The 18,637-nt window shown below is 45.8% G+C and overlaps 1 protein-coding gene across 1 annotated transcript in view; it reads left to right on the top strand.

Moving 5' to 3' along the window:
* Window positions 1-62: 62 nt before the first annotated feature.
* The window catches only part of med17 (mediator complex subunit 17), a 40,496-nt gene continuing 21,921 nt past the window's right edge, over window positions 63-18,637 (top strand). Inside the window, exons 1-4 of the mRNA XM_070891982.1 lie at window positions 63-325; window positions 10,427-10,593; window positions 11,081-11,291; window positions 18,092-18,228. Of these exons, the coding sequence (XP_070748083.1) occupies window positions 91-325; window positions 10,427-10,593; window positions 11,081-11,291; window positions 18,092-18,228 (750 nt within the window). The 5' untranslated portion in view covers window positions 63-90. The remainder of the gene's footprint in view (window positions 326-10,426; window positions 10,594-11,080; window positions 11,292-18,091; window positions 18,229-18,637) is intronic.

Raw genomic sequence — 18,637 nt, 5'->3', positions numbered from 1 at the left:
GCACCAGTGACGTCACGCGAAGAGCCGCTTGTGGATGTTGCGGAGTGCGCAGGCGCGCTTCTTGCGGCGGCCCGACCTGGAGCTGCAGAGATGGCGGCCGGTCCACCCGTCACCATTAGCATTGAGGCGGGCTGTGAGAACCAGGTGCAAGAGGTGGCTCTAGATGGGACGGAGGCCTACGTGCAGCCGCTCTCCATGTCGGAGAATCTGGCCAAACTGGCGCAGAAAATCGACTTCAACCGAAGCGATTCGGAGGGGGAGGAGCAGGAGGCCGGGGCGCAGGCCGGGGAGGAGTGGGGGCAGCAGGACAGCGACGAGGAGGAGGGTAAGTGTGTGAGGGGGTAAGGGACTGTGAGAGCAGCAGGATTGGGGCCCGGGCAGTTCGGGAGAGGAATTCTGCTCCGTTCCCCGTGGGGTTCCCGTTGTCTGCGGGCTTTGTACTTACGGAAACTTTGTCTCTTTGATTTTGCTCTTATTTCAGCATGTGCTGTGCCCGAGAGTTGGCAACAATTCAGCCTGTGGGGTAACACACCATTTAGCTGCGGAACCTTTATTATCCTCTTTGCCTTATGGTAGTATAAATTAAAGAAATGCATACATTTACATAGCGCCTTTCACAGCCACCGGACGTCTCGAAGTGCTTTACAGTCAATGAAGTACTTTTTGAAGTGTAGTCACTGTTGTAATGTAGGAAAAGCGGCAGCCAACTTGCGCACAGCAAGCTCTCACAAACAGCAATGTGATAATGACCTGATTTTTTTAAAATGTTGATTGAGGGATAAATATTAGGGATAAACACTGGGGATAGCTCCCCTGCTCTTCTTTGAAATAGTGCCATGGGATCTTTTATGTCCACTTGAGAGAGCAGATGGGGCCACAGTTTAACATCTCATCTGAAAGATGGTACTTCTGACAGTGTAGTGCTCCCTATGTGCAATGTGAGCCGAGATTTTTTTTTGTGCTCAGGTACCCGGAGTGGGCCTTGAACCCACAACCTTCTGACTCCGAGGTGAGATTGCTACCCACTGAGTCACAGCTGATGCTGTCAATAAGGCAGCACAAGTGCCTCTCTAGAAGCCAATTGTTTGTAAATGTCTGCAATGTGTATTTGTTTAACCCCAAAAAGTTTTAACGTTCAGAAAGTTTCTGGGGGTGGAAGGGGTTAAAAGGGCACCACGCAACCTGCAAAGGAGCAGTGTACGACAGACCGCAGCTTCAGGATTTCTGCGTTAGGGCTGCGCATGCGCTAAATCATGAAGTTGCAGTCAGTTTCAAATGCGAAATGATAGCAACGCTGCCAGTTTGCCATCATTGGGACTACAAATTCCGGGCAATTATTTTTGCAGTAGGAGACAGTGAAGCCTTCCTTGAGCATAAATATTACTGATTCGCTGTGATCTAAAGTGCTGCTGGTGACAGCTAAATCATGTCTGCCATTTCTGTTCTGGTTGAAGATTTGCAGTTAATCTCAGATAATTAGTGTGAAGTATGATCGGACTTCGTGATCGTTCTTTGGGTATGGAGAGTGGGATTAGGCTGGGGGGTTCAGTGGAGAAAAATACCAGACAGACTTGATGGGGCAAATGTTCTCTTTCTGTGCTAAAGCATTCTATGATTCTTTCATCGTTAAAAAAAAATGCACATTGCAGGTATTTACAAGCAGTTGGCCTCCAGAGGCACTTGTGCTGCATTATTGACGGTGTCAGCTGTGGCTCAGTGGGTAGCAATCTCACCTGAGTCAGAAGGTTGTGGGTTTACGACCCACTCCAGGGACCTGAGCACAAAAAAAATCTAAACCAGTTAGCTTAACATCTGTTGTTGGGAAAATGCTGAAATCCATTATTCATCATAGGCGGTCCCTCGAACGAGGATGACTTGCTTCCACAAGAATTCGTATGTTTCAATGAAGGGTACCGATATTCCAGTCCTGAACTCCAATTGAGGGGGTGGAAGATGCCTGTGCGTGGATTTTTTTAACGTGTGGTGACCATTGCACATCAGCCACCACACGGGCTTGACCGAGCTAGGCCTTTATCCAGTGGCAAGGGTTGAACCAGGACAACTGGAGACCTGCTCTGCTGCACAGACCTAGTGCGTGCACATATCGCAGTGTGGGCTGGCCTGTGCTGCCCCTGAGCCCTCAGCTCTTCTGGGACCTGTACCTTCATTTGCCGCACCTCCACCACGATCTCTCGCCGCTACTCCGCCACAAAAACATTCACTGCACCTCCGCCACGATCTCCTTCCGCCACGATCTCCCTCCCCCCCTCCGCCACGATCTCACTCCGCCCCTCTGCCACGGTCCCCCTCAGCTCCTCCGCTGTACCTGGGCTCCGCCGATGTTCCTGCTCACGCTCCAAATGGCGACCTGGGTTTTGATGACCACCTTGTCGCACACTTGGAGCAGCTCACGCTGGAAGTTATAGTGGTATGCCGCTCCAGCTCTTTTAAAGCCTGACCTGCGGAGGTGTCCTCTCCGATTTATATTGGAATAACAAATCCCAGGATACAAACCCCTATGAAAGGGTCATTTACATCGGCACAATCTAACACAGTTAAATCCATCCGCGATTTGACTGCTACACACACTTAGCGACACAGCAACAAACAGCAAGCTGCAACTAAGATCCGGACCTATAGTCAACCTCAGCAGACAGCCGGGGAATTGATGATTGTATGTTTCCAGTCAATAGTCTACCTTTCTATTGTATACATTATACTCAAAGTCAGCAAGAGAAGCATAGAATCATAGAAATTTACTGCATGCAAGGAGACCATTTCAGCCCATCGTGTCAAACAAGAGCTTTCCAGCCTAATCCCACTTTCCAGCTCTAGGTCCGTAGCCCTGTAGGTTATGGCACTTCAAGTGCACATCCAAGTACTTTATAAATGTGGTGAGGGTTTCTGCCTCTACTACCCTGTTAGGTTGAGAGTTCCAGACCCGTACCACCTTCTGCGTGAAGAAATTTCCCCTCTACACCTTCTACCAATTACTTTAAGTCTATGCCCCTGGTTGTTGACCCCTCTGCTAAGGGAAATAGGCCCTTTCTATCCACTATATCTAGGCCCCTCATAATTTTATACATCATCATCATAGGCAATCCCTCGAAATCGAGGAAGACTTGCTTCCACTCTAAAAATGAGTTCTTGGGTGACTCAACAGTCCAATACGGGAATTACAGTCTCTGTCACAGATGGGACAGACAGTCGTTGAAGGAAAGGGTGGGTGGGACTGGTTTGCCTCACATTCCTCCTGCTGCCTGCGCTTGGTTTCTGCATGCTCTCGGCGATGAGACTCGAGCTGCTCAGCGCCCTCCCGGATGCACTTCCTCCACTTAGGGCGGTCTTTGGACAGGGACTCCCAGGTGTCGGTGGGGATTTTGCATTTTATCAAAGAGGCTTTGAGGATGTCCTTGAAACGATTCCTCTGCCCACCTTGGGCTTGCTTGCCGTGTAGGAGTTCCGAGTCGAGTGCTTGTTTTGGGAATCGTGTGTCAGGCATGCGAAAAATGTGGCCCGCCAAGCTGAGCTGGTCGAGTGTGGTCAGTGCTTCGATGCCGGGGATGTTGGCCTGGTCGAGGACGCTAATGTTGGTGCGTCTGTTCTCCCAGGGGATTTGCGGGGACATCGTTGGTGGTATTACTCCAACGATTTGAGGTGTCTACTGTATATGGCCCACGTCTCTGAGCCATTTCAATAAGGTCTCCCCTCAGCCTTCTCTGTTCCAAAGAAAACAAAGCCAGCCTATCCAATCTGTCCTCATAGCCAAAATTCTTCAGTCCAGGCAACATAATCGTAAATCTCCCCTGTACCCTCTCTAGTGCAATCACATCTTTCCTGTAATGTGGTGACCAGAACTGCATGCAGTACTCTAGCTGTGGCCTAACTAGTGTTTTATACAGTTCAAGCATAACCTCCCCTGCTCTTGTATTCTATGCCTCGGCTAGTAAAGGCAAGTATTCCGTATGTCTTAATCAACTTATCTACCTGGCCTGCCACCTTCAGGGATCTGTGGATATGCACTCCAAGGTCCCTTTGTTCCTCTACACTTCTCCGTGTCCTACCATTTAATGTGTATTCCCTTGCCTTGATCGCCCTCCCCAAATGCATTACCTCACAATTCTCGTGATTGAATTCCATTTGCCACTGTTCTGCCTACCTGACCAGTTGATTGATATCCTCCTGCAGTCCGTAGCTTTCTTCTTCATTATCAACCACACAGCCGATTTTAGTATCATCTACAAACTTCTTAATCCCCAAGTCTAAATAATTTATAAGCAAGGGATCCAGCACTGAGCCCTGCGGAACCCTTCTGGATATAGCCTTCCAGTCACAAAAACACCAATCAACCATTACCCTTTGGGTCGGCAACTTTATCTGACGAAGGGTCATCAACCTGAAACGTTATCTCTACTTTTCTCTCCATAGATGCTGCCTGACCCACTGAGATTTCCAACATTTTCTGTTTTTATTTCAGATTCTAGCATTTGCAGTATTTTGCTTCCTGCCTCTGAGCCAATTTTAGATCCAACTTGACACTTTGCCCTGAATTTCATGACCAGACTCTAAGAATTAGTTAGATATTAATCACAAACTAGAATAAGGTCCAGAAACATATAAAAGAAAACATGAAGGACAGAGCAGGAATGCAACATTGACAAACCTCTTTTTAAAAATGAAAATTAAACATATTTTAATCAAGAACTGAAAATAAGCAAGTCAGTATTTGTGTCTGTTATAGGGTCTGAACATAAGGAATAGGAGCAGAAGCAGGCCACCCGGCCCCTCAAGCCTGCTCCGCCATCCAACAAGACCATGGCTGATCCGAACCCTTCCTGCCCCCCACAAACCTCTGCCCCCCACAAACCTCCACTCCCCTATCATCCAAAATCTGTCTATCTCCACTTCAAACACATTCAATGACCCAGCCTCCACAGCTCTCTGAGGAAGAGAATTCCACAGATTTACAACTCTCAGAGAAGGAATTCCTCCTCATCTCAGTTCTAAATGGGTGACCCCTTATTCTGGGTCATTGAATGTATTTAAGGCGGAGACAGACAGACCCCTGAAAGACAAGGGAGTCAAGGGCCACGGGGAGCAGGCGGGTAGTGGAGTCGAGGCCAGGACCAGACCAACCATGATCCCACCGAATGACGGAGCAGGCTCAAGGGGCCAAACGGCCCACTCCCGCCCCCATTTCCCACTTTCTTATAAACTATGCAACCTAGTTCTAGATTCCCCCACGAGGGGAATACACATTAAATGGGAGGATACTGAACAGTATAGAGGAACAAAGGGATCTTGGAGTGCATGTCCACAGAACGCCGAAGGCAGCAGGACAGGTAGATTAGGCGGCCTAAAAAGGCATATGGGATAGCTGCCTTCATTAGCTGAGGCATAGAATACAAAAGCAGGGAGGTCATGCTTGAACTGTAAAAAAAACACTCGTTAGGCCACAACTGGAGCATTACGCGCAGCTCTAGTCACCACACTCCAGGATTGCACTGGAAAGGGTACACAGGAGATTCACAAGGATGTTGCCCGGACTGGAGAATTTCAGCCATGAAGAAAGACTGGATAGGCTGGGGCTGCCCTTCCCGGAACAGAGAGGCCAAGGGAAGGCCTAACCGAGCTGTGTAAAATGATGAGGGGCCTAGACAGGGTGGACAGGAAAGACCTATTTCCCGTTGGCAGAGAGCTCAGCAACCAGAGGGCACAGATCCAAAGTTGTAGGAGGTTTACAGGGGACCTGAGGAGAAATCAGAGGGTGGTGGGGGTCTGGAACCCACCGCCCAAAAGGGTGGCAGAGGCAGAAACCCTCATCGCACCCAAAAAGTACTTGGATGTGCACCTGAAGTGACGTAATCTACAGGTCCACGGACCGAGAGCTGGAAAGTGGGATCAGGCCGGATAGCTCTTGGTCAGCCAACACGGACATGGCGGGACAAAATGGCTGCCTTCCATGCTGTAAATTTCTGTCGCTCTATAACATTTTGAGTTCCATTATATTATTTCATAGAATGGTTACAGCACAGAAGGAGGCCCGTCGAGCCCATGCCGCTTCTCTGCAAGAGAGCGTCAGCTAGTCCCACTCCCCGCTCTTTCCCCGTAGCCCTGCAAATTTTATTCTTTCAGGTACTTAACCAACCTCCCTTTGAATGCCATGATTGAGTCTGTCTCCACCACCCTTCCAGGCAGTGCATCCCAGATCCCAACCACTCGCTGCGAAAAAAAGTTTCTTCTCATGCTGCCTCTGGTTCTTTTGCCAATCACCTTAAATCTGTGTCCTCTGGTCCTCGACCCCTCCCTGCCAATGGGAGCAGCTTCTTTCTATCCACCCCGTCCAGATCCCCATGATTCCGAACACCTCTATCAAATCTCCCCTCAATCTTCTCTGCTCCAAGGAGAACAACCCCAGCCACTCCAGTCCATCCACGTAACTGAAGGCCCTCAACCCTGGAACCATTCTTGTAAATCTTTTCTGTACCCTCTCTTAGGCCTTCACATCCCTTAGGACACAACACTCCAGCTGAGGCCGAATCAATGCTCAATACAGGTTCATCACAACCTCCATGCACTTGTACTCCATACCTCTATTCATGAAGCCCAGGATCCCGTAAGCTTATCCAACTGCTTTCTCAACCTGCCCTGCCACCCTCAATGACCTGTGCGCATACACCCCTAGGTCCCTTCATTCATGCACCCCCTTTAGGATTGTACCCTTTAGTTCCGCTCCTCACATTTTGGTACAAATATCACTTTACACTTTTCTGTGATAAATTACATCTGCCACGTGTCCGCCCATTCCACCAGCCTGTCTATGTCCTCTTTAAATCTATCACTATCCTTCTCACTGTTTACTGTACTTCCTTTGTGTCATATGCAGATTTTGAAATTGTGCCCTGTACACCCACATCCAAATCATTAATGTACATCAAGAAAAGCAGTGGTCCCAGTACTGACCCCTGGGGGACATCACTGTTGAGAGAATGGATTTGCTGATGTTTTTCCTCAGTGGATGATTGACTAACCCTTGCTCTGGTGCTGCAGACCTGACCTCGTGTCTCTCTATCAGTAGAAGGAAGCAGTAGCAGGACATTTGGAAAAGCAAAATTCAGTCAAGCAGAGTCAGCCTGGCTTTATGAAAAGGAAATCATGTTTGACAAATTTGCTGGAGTTTTTTGAGGATGTAACGAACAGGGTCGATAAGGGGGAACCGGTGGATAAGGGGGAACCAGTGGATGTGAATTTGGATTTCCAGAAGGCATTTTATAAGGTGCCACATAAAAGGTGACTGCACAAGATAAAAGTTCACAGGGTTGGGGGTAATATATTAGCATGGATAGAGGATTAGCTAACTAACAGAAAACAAGGGAGTTGTGATAAATGGGTAATTTTCCAGTTGGTAAACAGTAACTAGTGTGGTGCCACAGGGATTGGTGCTGGGTCCTCAACTAGTTACAATCTATATTGGATGAAGGGGACTGAGTGTAATGTAGCCAAATTTGCTGCTGATATAAAAATGGGTGGGAAAGCAAGTTGTGAGGAGGACACACAAAATCTGCAAAGGGATATAGGCAGTCTAAGTGAGTGGACAAACATTTGGCAGATGGAGTATAATGTGGGAAAGTGTGAGGTTATCCACTTTGGCAGGATAAATAGAAAAGCAAATTATTATTTAAATAGAGAAAAATTACAAAATGCTGCAGTACAGAGGGACCTGGGGGTCCTTGTGCATGAAACACATAGTTAGTATGCAGGTAATCAGGAAGGCAAATGAAATGTTGGCCTTTATTGCAAGGGGAATGGAGTATAAAAGCAGGGAAGTCCTGCTACAAGTGTACAGGGTATTGGTGAGACCACACCTGGAGTACTGCGTACAGTTTTAGTCTCCTTATTTAAGGAGGGATATACTTGCATTGGAGGCAGTTCAGAGAAGGTTCACTAGGTTGATTCCTGAGATGAAGGGTTTGACTTATGAAGAAAGGTTGAGTAGTTTGTGCTGATACTCATTGGAGTTTAGAAGAATGAGAGATGATCTTATTGAAACATGTAAGATAATGAGGGGGCAGAGAGGATGTTTCCACTCATGGGCAAATCCAGAACTAGGGGGCATAGTTTCAGAATAAGGGGTCGCTCATTTAAAACTGAGATGAGGAGGAATTTCTTCTGACGGTTGTAAATCTGTGGAATGCTCTGCCCCAGAGACCTGTGGAGACTGGGTCATTGAATATATTTAAGGTGGAGATAGACAAGATTTTTGAGTGATGAGGGAGTAAAGGGTTATGGGGAGCGGGCAGGAAAGTGGAACTGAACCCATGATCAGATCGGCCATGATCTTATTGAATGGCGTTGCAGGCTCGAGGGGTTAAATGGCCTACTCCTGCTCCTATTTCTTATAAGAACATAATAAGAACATAAGAATTAGGAACAGGAGTAGGCCATCTAGCCCCTCGAGCCTGCTCCCCCATTCAACAAGATCATGGCTGATCTGGCCGTGGACTCAGCTCCACTTACCCGCCCGCTCCCCGTAACCCTTAATTCCCTTATTGGTTAAAAATCTATCTATCTGTGACTTGAATACATTCAATGAGCTAGCCTCAACTGCTTCCTTGGGCATGTTGTAATTTCTCCCCATACAAATAATATTCCCTTTTACTGTTTTTTTTTCCCAAGGTGGATGACCTCACACTTTCCGACATTGTATTCCATCTGCCAAACCTTAGCCCATTCGCTTAACCTATCCAAATCTCTTTGCAGCCTTTTTGTGTCCTCTACACAACCCGCTTTCCCACTAATCTTAGTGTCATCTGCAAATTTTGTTACACTACACTCTGTCCCCTCTTCCAGGTCATCTATGTATATTGTAAACAGTTGTGGTCCCAGCACTGATCCCTGTGGCACACCACTGACCACCGATTTCCAACCCGAAAAGGACCCATTTATCCCGACTCTCTGCTTTCTGTTCGCCAGCCAATTCTCTATCCATGCTAATACATTTCCTCTGACTCCGCGTACCTCTATCTTCTGCAGTAACCGTTAACCTTTTGTGTGGCATCTTATCGAATGTCTTTTGGAAATCTAAATACACAACATCCATCGGTACACCTCTATCCACCATGCTCGTTATATCCTCAAAGAATTCCAGTAAATTAGTTAAACATGATTTCCCCTTCATGAATCCATGCTGAGTCTGCTTGATTGCACTGTTCCTATCCAGATGTCCCGCTATTTCTTCCTTAATGATAGCTTCAAGCATTTTCCCCACTACAGATGTTAAACTAACCGGCCTATAGTTACCTGCCTTTTGTCTGCCCCCTTTTTTAAACAGAGGCGTTATTAGGTTTCAGTTTTGGCTCAGTGGTAATACTCCCACTTCTGAGACACAAGGCCCACTCAATACTTGAGCACATAATCTGGCTGATAATTCAATACAGTACTATGGGAGTGCTGCACTGTCAGAGGTGTTGTGTTTCGAATTCAATGTTAAACTGAGATCCTATTTGCTCTCTTGGGGTTAGATGTAAAAGATCTCAGCACTATTTTTGGAGAAAGCAGAGGAGTGCTTTCGGTTTCCTGGCCAACATTTACCCCTCGACCAATACCACTAAAATACTTGAAATGTTAATTTATCGCATTGCCCCTGAATTCGTGGCCCCTATGAAGAGCCCCACAAGTTCCGGGTTCAGCGCATGCGCCTAAACCCAGAACTTGCAATCTGTTAAGAATCCTCTTGACAGCGCACGTATCCGGAAGTAAGGGGCCTCCGTGGGCGGAGAGTTGGGCTATTTACCCAACTTCTGCCCAGTAAATGCCCTTGAAATTTTTACGACTGATAAAAAGCAGATTTAAAGGACAGAAAAATATATTTTTTTCTATAATTGAAACATACGTAAATTTATTTTTCAAAATTAAATTTGTTTTAAATAATTAAATTGCATTTTGATTAATTTTAGATGTGATTAAGTGTTTGTGTGTTTTGGGGGGTATTCCCCTTCATACTTACGGTGATTCTGTATATGGAATCACTATAAGTATGAATGGGAATGACCCTACTTGGATTGGTTGGACTGGCCCACATGATCCCAGGGGCGGGTGCGAAGTGCTTAAGTCCTTGGAATACGTGGGCCGCTGCGCAGGCCTTCGCGTAGAGACCCAGGACCAGAAGTCTCTGAACCTCCAGGACCACCAGATAGATTTGCAGAAATTTTTCAGGTCGGAGCCGTGGGCAGCCTCTGACCACAATTTCTGGGCCATTGTTTGAGAGACCTTGTGTGTGCAAGTTGGCTGCTGCATTTCCTTCATTACAACAGTGACTACACCTCAAAAGTACTTAATTGACTGAAGCACTTTGGAACATCCTGAGATATATAAATGCAAATTCTTGCTTTTTTTAAAAATATGTTTGTTTTCTTGTGACTTTTAGCAATACTGAAGTTTCAGCCCTCCTTATGGCCTTGGGATGCAGTTAGAAATAACTTGAGAAGCACACTGACAGAGATGTGTGTGCTCTATGATGTACTTAATGTCCTCAAGGAGAAAAAGTATATGACCTTGGACCCTGTCTCTCAGGAATCACCCCCTTCAAAACAGGTAGTTACACTTTACAATAAAGTAATATTTTAGTTTTTGACTCCAACTCACATTAATAAAAGTGGTTTTCCAGTCAGGCAGTGAAGTATCAATGTGCTACATTTACTGTATAATAAAAGGTAAGATGAGCTACTGCACCAAAAAAGATATATTGTATCATATCAGATTATTGATGGTTGAGGTAAAAATCTGTTGATAGTGAAAGTGTTAGCTGTTTTCCATTGAGAGCATTTTCTGTTCTGTACATTCCTCGAAGTGATTTAAAAACTTTTCTGTAATGCTTATCCCCCTTTTATCTCAGCTGGTTGTCTTTTCAGTTGTACAATATTTGAACATCTTAATGTCATGAAAGATCTGGCATTAAAGGGTGTAAATCTTTTAAGGGAAATTTCTGGCATGAGTACTTTTCTCCTTAATGCATATTGTCTCATCCTTAACTTTTGTATTGCTTTGTCATCATTAGCCATTCTTTGCTGTTTTCCATCAGGGTTTGCAACTGTGTGGGAAAAAGAAATCCTTAGCAGGAGCTGCTCAGATTCTTTTGAAAGGAGCAGAAAGATTAAATAAATCTGTAGCTGAAAACCAGGAGCATAAACGTCAAAGAGACTTCAACTCGGAGCTGCTCAGAGTACGGCAACACTGGAAGCTAAGAAAAGTGGGTGACAAGATCCTTGGGGACTTGAGTTATAGAAGTGCAGGTATGCAGAATTTCAGTACGCAAGTAATTCTTGGGTACTTTTTTAATCTGTTCAGTATGGAAGGTATTTGCCTTTGCTTCAAAACCTCAACTGTGAAATGTGCAATAATTCTAAGAACTAATAAGCCGAAAAGAGCAAAATACCAGAAAACACAAATGTAGATTTTCAAAGACCTAGCTTGTGACCAGGTACAGGTTGAGCATCCAAAATCCAGAGTTCTGGAATCCGGACTCCAGACCGATTGGTGGCAGGGTTGTCTGGAATCCGTAAAATGTTCCGGAATCCGGACCTGGCAACCTTGAGGTCCCGCCACTGCCCGACCTCGGGGCTCACCGCCCCTCGCCTCGCCGCTGCCTGGCCTCGGGCCTCGCCTCGCCGCTGCCCGGCCTCGGGCCTCGCCGCTGCCCAGCCTCGGGCCTCGCCTCGCCGCTGCCCAGCCTCGGGCCTCGCCTCGCCGCTGCCCGGCCTCTGGCCTCGCTGCTGCCCGCCGCTGCCCAGCCTCGGGCCTCGCCTCGCCGCTGCCCAGCCTCGGGCCTCGCCGCTGCCCAGCCTCGGGCCTCGCCGCTGCCCAGCCTCGGGCCTCGCCTCGCCGCTGCCCGGCCTCGGGCCTCGCCGCTGCCCAGCCTCGGGCCTCGCCGCTGCCCGGCCTCGGGCCTCGCCGCTGCCCAGCCTCGGGCCTCGCCGCTGCCCAGCCTCGGGCCTCGCCTCGCCGCTGCCCAGCCTCGGGCCTCGCCTCGCCGCTGCCCGGCCTCGGGCCTCGCCTCGCCGCTGCCCGCCTCGGTCCTGAGGTTGCCGGATTCGAGACGCTCAACTGTACCTCACACACCACAAGTATGTATCAGAAAGCGCTAGCTAATTTATATCAATGGACAATAAATTGCAGACACAAGGCTCTTGATTCTTCGGTGTGCTGCACATAACTTGCAGCATTTGAGGATTCTTAAAATCTATTCCATAGACTATTATGGGGAGATAGTTATGATGGGAGTGTGTAAGGATATTTGTTGGGTAAGTGGTGAGTTCCTGATATTTGATTTTCTTTTTCTTTCTTCCACTCTGATTTTTTTTTCTCCATAAATAAAATACGTTTATTGATTCATACCTCCATACCACTCGAGCCAAACTCCCCAACCTACACTTGTCCTACTGTCACATTTCCAACTTAACACTTGTATTTCAACCAGCAAGGAAACTGGCACTCGCAGAAGTACAAAACTTTCTTAAATATTTTGATATTACTATGCAAGATAATCAAAACAAGTTGTTCCATACTTTATATGTATTACATGAAATATTTACATTTTAATATAAAAGTTAATTTATTTTATTCATAAACCACCACATTTATGTAGCAATCTTCCAGTATACAGTTTTCATTTTCTAATTACTTGAATTAATTTTATTTTAATATAATTTCACTATCCTTCACTCTATTTTACATTCATTTTTCTCTTTTAGCCAACATTCTCATTATTCCTAACGAGTTAAATAAATCAACACAATTATCCTGTCTCGACATCAGAAGATGAGATTAGAAATGATGGGCTCAAGTTTCGGCCTGAGTTACTCCTATTGTTTTGGAGCAACTAGTTTAGAATGGAGCATCTTAGAAATTGCAATTCTCGGCATTTATGGAGACAGAGGGAGACAAAAATGAGGCAAAAGCAAAAGACAGAAAGGAGATGAGGAAAAGTGGAGGGCAGAGAAACCCAAGGCAAAGAACAAAAAGGGACATTATACAGCAAAATTCTAAAAGGACAAAGAGTGTTAAAAAAGCAAGCCCTGAAGGCTTTGTGTCTTAATGCAAGGAGTATCCGCAATAAGGTGGATGAATTAACTGTGCAAATAGATGTTAACAAATATGATGTGATTGGGATTACGGAGACGTGGCTCCAGGATGATCAGGGCTGGGAACTCAACATCCAGGGGTATTCAACATTCAGGAAGGATAGAATAAAAGGAAAAGGAGGTGGGGTAGCATTGCTGGTTAAAGAGGAGATTAATGCAATAGTTAGGAAAGACATTAGCTTGGATGATGTGGAATCTATATGGGTAGAGCTGCAGAACACTAAAGGGCAAAAAACGTTAGTGGGAGTTGTGTACAGACCTCCAAACAGTAGTAGTGATGTTGGGGAGGGCATCAAACAGGAAATTAGGAGTGCATGCAATAAAGGTGCAGCAGTTATAATGGGTGACTTTAATATGCACATAGATTGGGCTAGCCAAACTGGAAGCAATACGGTGGAGGAGGATTTCCTGGAGTGTATAAGGGATGGTTTTCTAGACCAATATGTTGAGGAACCAACTAGGGGGGAGGCCATCTTAGACTGGGTGTTGTGTAATGAGAGAGGATTAATTAACAATCTCATTGTGCGAGGCCCCTTGGGGAAGAGTGACCATAATATGGTGGAATTCTGCATTAGGATGGAGAATGAAACAGTTAATTCAGAGACCATGGTCCAGAACTTAAAGAAGGGTAACTTTGAAGGTATGAGGCGTGAATTGGCTAAGATAGATTGGCGAATGATACTTAAGGGGTTGACTGTGGATGGGCAATGGCAGACATTTAGAGACCGCATGGATGAATTACAACAATTGTACATTCCTGTCTGGCGTAAAAATAAAAAAGGGAAGGTGGCTCAACCGTGGCTATCAAGGGAAATCAGGGATAGTATTAAAGCCAAGGAAGTGGCATACAAATTGGCCAGAAATAGCAGCGAACCTGGGGACTGGGAGAAATTTAGAACTCAGCAGAGGAGGACAAAGGGTTTGATTAGGGCAGGGAAAATTGAGTACGAGAAGAAGCTTGCAGGGAACATTAAGGCGGATTGCAAAAGTTTCTATAGGTATGTAAAGAGAAAAAGGTTAGTAAAGACAAACGTAGGTCCCCTGCAGTCAGAATCAGGGGAAGTCATAACGGGGAACAAAGAAATGGCAGACCAATTGAACTGACGGGTTTGGACAGGTTGGATGCAGGAAGAATGTTCCCAATGTTGGGGAAGTCCAGAACCAGGGGTCACAGTCTAAGGATAAGGGGTAAGCCATTTAGGACCGAGATGAGGAGAAACTTCTTCACCCAGAGAGTGGTGAACCTGTGGAATTCTCTACCACAGAAAGTAGTTGAGGCCAATTCACTAAATATATTCAAAAGGGAGTTAGATGAAGTCCTTACTACTCGGGGGATCAAGGGGTATGGCGTGAAAGCAGGAAGGGGGTACTGAAGTTTCATGTTCAGCCATGAACTCATTGAATGGCGGTGCAGGCTAGAAGGGCTGAATGGCCTGCTCCTGCACCTATTTTCTGTTTTCTATGTTTCCAGTTCTAGTGAGTTAGAATAGTTTCATTTTAGAACAGATTTTTTTTTCAAAAGGGGGCGTTTCCAGCCACTTGCGCCTGTTTTGCAAGTTTAGGCAGTAAAATCTTACTCCACATTAGAACGGAGTAAGTGTAGATTTTAGTACGCTCAGAAAAACCTTGTCTACACTTATAAATCAGGCGTAGGGAACGAGAGATGGGGGTGAAGGGGGGTTTACAAACATTAAACACTTCACTTTTACAAATAAAGAGCTATCATCAATAATAAATGATTAATTAATTAATAAATCAATCAAAAAAAATTAAATAAATTTAAAAAAATGAATCAATAAAAACATTACGTTTCTACTCACCTACTGCAGCACCGGGAGCCCTCCAACAGCGTGCTGGGACTTCCCCAGTGTGTCTGTCTCTGTCAGTGGCTCTCTGTCAGTGTCTGTGTTTTGAGGGGGTGGAGGGGGGATGGGGGGTGAGAGGAAAGGGGAGAGGGGGGGGAAAAGGGTGGTGAGAGGAATGGGGAGTGGGGAGGAGGGGAAAGGATGGGGAGTTTGGGTGAGAGAGGGGGGTGGGAAGGGTGGGGGGAGAGGTTGACAGCATCGGGCGGGAGAATAGTGGGGGGGGAAGGGTGGGGGGAGAGGTTGATAGCACCGGGCGGGAGAATAGTGGGAAGGGGGAGGGAAGGCTGAACGGGAGGGCGGGGGGGGAGGGAGGGAGGTCCGAGTCCTGATCTTTGCCCGAGGAGCCCATTCGGCCAGGGCTAGGGTCGGGCCCCTCCCACGCAGCCTCTGGGGTGAGGAGCTACTGCACATGCACGCACACTCTACCGCGCATGTGCAGAGGTCCCGGCACTGTTTTCAGCGCCGGTACCTGGTTCCACCCCCGACCCCTTGTGCTGTGCCATGCCGAGCACGAAGACCTCCTGAGGAGACCGGAGAATCACAAGGTAAGTTTTCGGCGCCCTTTTATTCCAGAAAGTTGGCGCACCTTATGGAGGTGCGCCGTTTTTCCAGAGGGCGGAAACTTGGACCCGATATAACTGCATTTAAAATTAAAAGTGGAGAAATATGAAAAAAACTTACCAAACTCAGGATAAAACCCTTGATCCAGACGGATTACATCCGCACATTTTTAAAATCTAGGGAAGAGATAGCAGAGGCACTATTGGACATATTTAATAATTGGTTAGAAAAAGCTGTAGTGCCATACGATTGGCGGATAGCTAACATAATACCTATATTTGAGAGAGGAGATGGGACAAGTCCAGGTAACTATAGACCAGTCAGCTTGGCATTGGTGGTAGGAAAAATAATGGAATTCCTTCTTCAAGGAAAATAGCTAAGAGCATTTAAAAAAATATATAATCCGCATGGATTTCAAAACGGAAAGTCTTGCTTGCTTAATCTCATTGAATTCTTTGAAGAGATAACAGAGAGTAGACAAGGATAATGTAGTAGATGTAATTTATCTCGATTTCCAAAAGGCCTTTGATAAGGTACCACTTAATAGACTAATGAATAAGGACAGAGAATGCGGAGTTGGGGCAAGTAGCAGAATGGCTAACTAGCTTCAAGATAGAAAGCAGAGAGTAGAGGTAAAGGGTAGTTATTCAGAGTGGATGTAGGTGGGAAGTGGGATTCCATGAGGATCAGTGCTGGGACAATGTTCACAATTTATATTAATGATTTAGACTTTGGAATCAAAGGCACAATTTTTAAATTTGCGGATGACACCAAATTGTGTAAATAGTCAATACTGAGGAAGACTGCAACAAATTGCAAGATGGCATTAATAAACTTGCAGAAGGGGCATATAATTGGCAAATGAATTTCAATGCAGATAAATGTGAGGTATATTTTGGTAAGAAAAATAAGGAGGCCATTTATAACTTGGAAAATAAGAATTTAAATGGGATAGAAAAGCAAACGGATCTCAGAGTACAAATACACAAATCGCTAAAAGTAGCGATGCAGGTTAATAAGGCCATTAAAAAGGCCAACCAAGCACTGGAGAAGTTATGCTAAGCTTGCATCGAACCTTGGTTAGACCGCACTTGAGTACTGTGTACAATTCTGGTTGCCATATAAAAAGGTTGTAAAGGCACTGTCGAGGGTACAAAAAAGATTTACAAGGATGATACCAGAAATATGAGGCTACACCCATCAGAAAAGGATGAACAGACTGGGTCTCTTATCTCTTGAAAAGAGAAAGCTTGAGGGGTAACCTCCTTCTCGTATGGTAGTAGCAAATCAAATGTCGATATCTAAGTTGGATATCCAGACCAAAGCTTCCATGTAACAGCGTGGATATCTTGTCGGCAGCCTGCGAATCTCCTCTGAGGACAGTGCTCAATGATTTGCTCCCGGGTCTGATTAGGAGCTCCACAGTCACATGATGGAGATGTTTTAATCTTCCATCTATGGAAAAGGTGGCAGCATAGAAAATAGGTGCAAGAGTAGGCCATTCGGCCCTTCGAGCCTGCACCACCATTCAATAAGATCATGGCTGATCATTCACCTCCGTACCCCTTACCTGTTTTCTCTTCATACCCCATGATCCCTTTAGCTGTAAGGACCATATCCAACTCCTTGCATCTACCATGACCAGTTCTGAGGTGGTTTATGATTGTCCACTGTTTGCGGGGAAGATTTGATCCTTCAGGTTGTACTGCGGGGTCCTTTTTATAAAGAATCCATTCCGAATGTCACTGTTCTTCCAAGCATTTTGCCAATGGTCTTCAAGGCTGAGGGGAGATTGCTGAAGGGCTTCAGCGACAGTCCAAACTGGCCTTCTATATTTGAGACAGGTTGGTAGGTTGTTCAAGTCGGCGTGGATCGGCATGTCTTTGCTAGTATAGCAGTTGTATTCTCTGGAGATTGCACATTTGCGGCATATGGGTGACCTAATAGGTCTTTAAAATTATGTCAGTCTCTTCATCTAAATCATTACTACAAATTGTAAATAGCTGAGGCCCAAGCACTGATCCTTGCGGCACCCCACTAGTTACAGCCTGCATACCTGGAAATGACCCATTTATCCCTACTCTCTGTTTTCTGTCCATTAACCAATCGTCTATCCATGCTAATATATTACCCCCCCAACTCCGTGAGCCCTTACCTTGCGTAATTTATGGCAATTTATCGGAAGCCTTTTGGCAATCCAAATATACACTGATTCCCCTTTAGCTGCTGTGCTAGTTACATCCTCAAAAAAACTCTTAATAAATTTCCCTTTCATAAAACTCTGCCTAATCATATTCCAATTTTCTCAGTGCCCTGTTACCATTTCCTTGATAATAGATTCCAGCATTTTCCTGACAACTGATGTCAGGCTAACTGGCATGTAGTATCCTGTTTTTTCTCTCCCTTTCTTGAATAGAGGGATTTCATTTGCATGTATTCTAAACTATGTTGACTTAATAAGTCACAGAATGCCTATGAAGGATGGTTAAAAGCACTTTTATTAAACCTGAATTTTTCTTTCCAAAGGGTCCCTCTTCCCTCACCACGGGACATTTGAAGTATTAAAGAATACTGATCTGGATCCAGATAAGAAAATTCCAGATGATTATTGCCCTCTTGATATAATGATTCCAAGTGATCTGGAGGGATCAGCGTATATTAAGGTAAATACAAACTGCTTGTGCAGCATCTAGTCCTAGTTGAGCTGCAATTTCGTGCAATTAAATAATGGGAAGATTGATGCCTTTGTCCTCCGGACCTGCCGTAAGCTTCATTCCCTTGCCACCGATTCTATCCCTCTCCTTGGCCTCTCTCCGAGGCTGAACCAGACCATTCACTATTATTAGACGCTGAGGTGAGCTTCCGGCTCCTCTTAATCACAAAGAAACCCTACTTCCACCTCCCTAACATTGCCCGTCTTCGCGCTGCCTCGGCTCATCTCCTGCTGAAAACCTCCTTCCGTTGCTCTCTTGGCCGGCCTCCCATGTTCCACCCTCCATAAACTTGAGCTCATCCAAAACTCTGTTGCCTGTATTCTAACCTGCGCCCAGCTCCTGGTCCACCAACACCTCA

This window comes from Pristiophorus japonicus, chromosome 10 (assembly GCF_044704955.1).
Source record: "Pristiophorus japonicus isolate sPriJap1 chromosome 10, sPriJap1.hap1, whole genome shotgun sequence".
In the NCBI taxonomy this organism is placed as follows: domain Eukaryota; kingdom Metazoa; phylum Chordata; class Chondrichthyes; family Pristiophoridae; genus Pristiophorus; species Pristiophorus japonicus.
The sequence above is the reverse complement of the archived record's forward strand: the minus strand, read 5'-3'. Positions and strand labels throughout refer to the sequence as shown.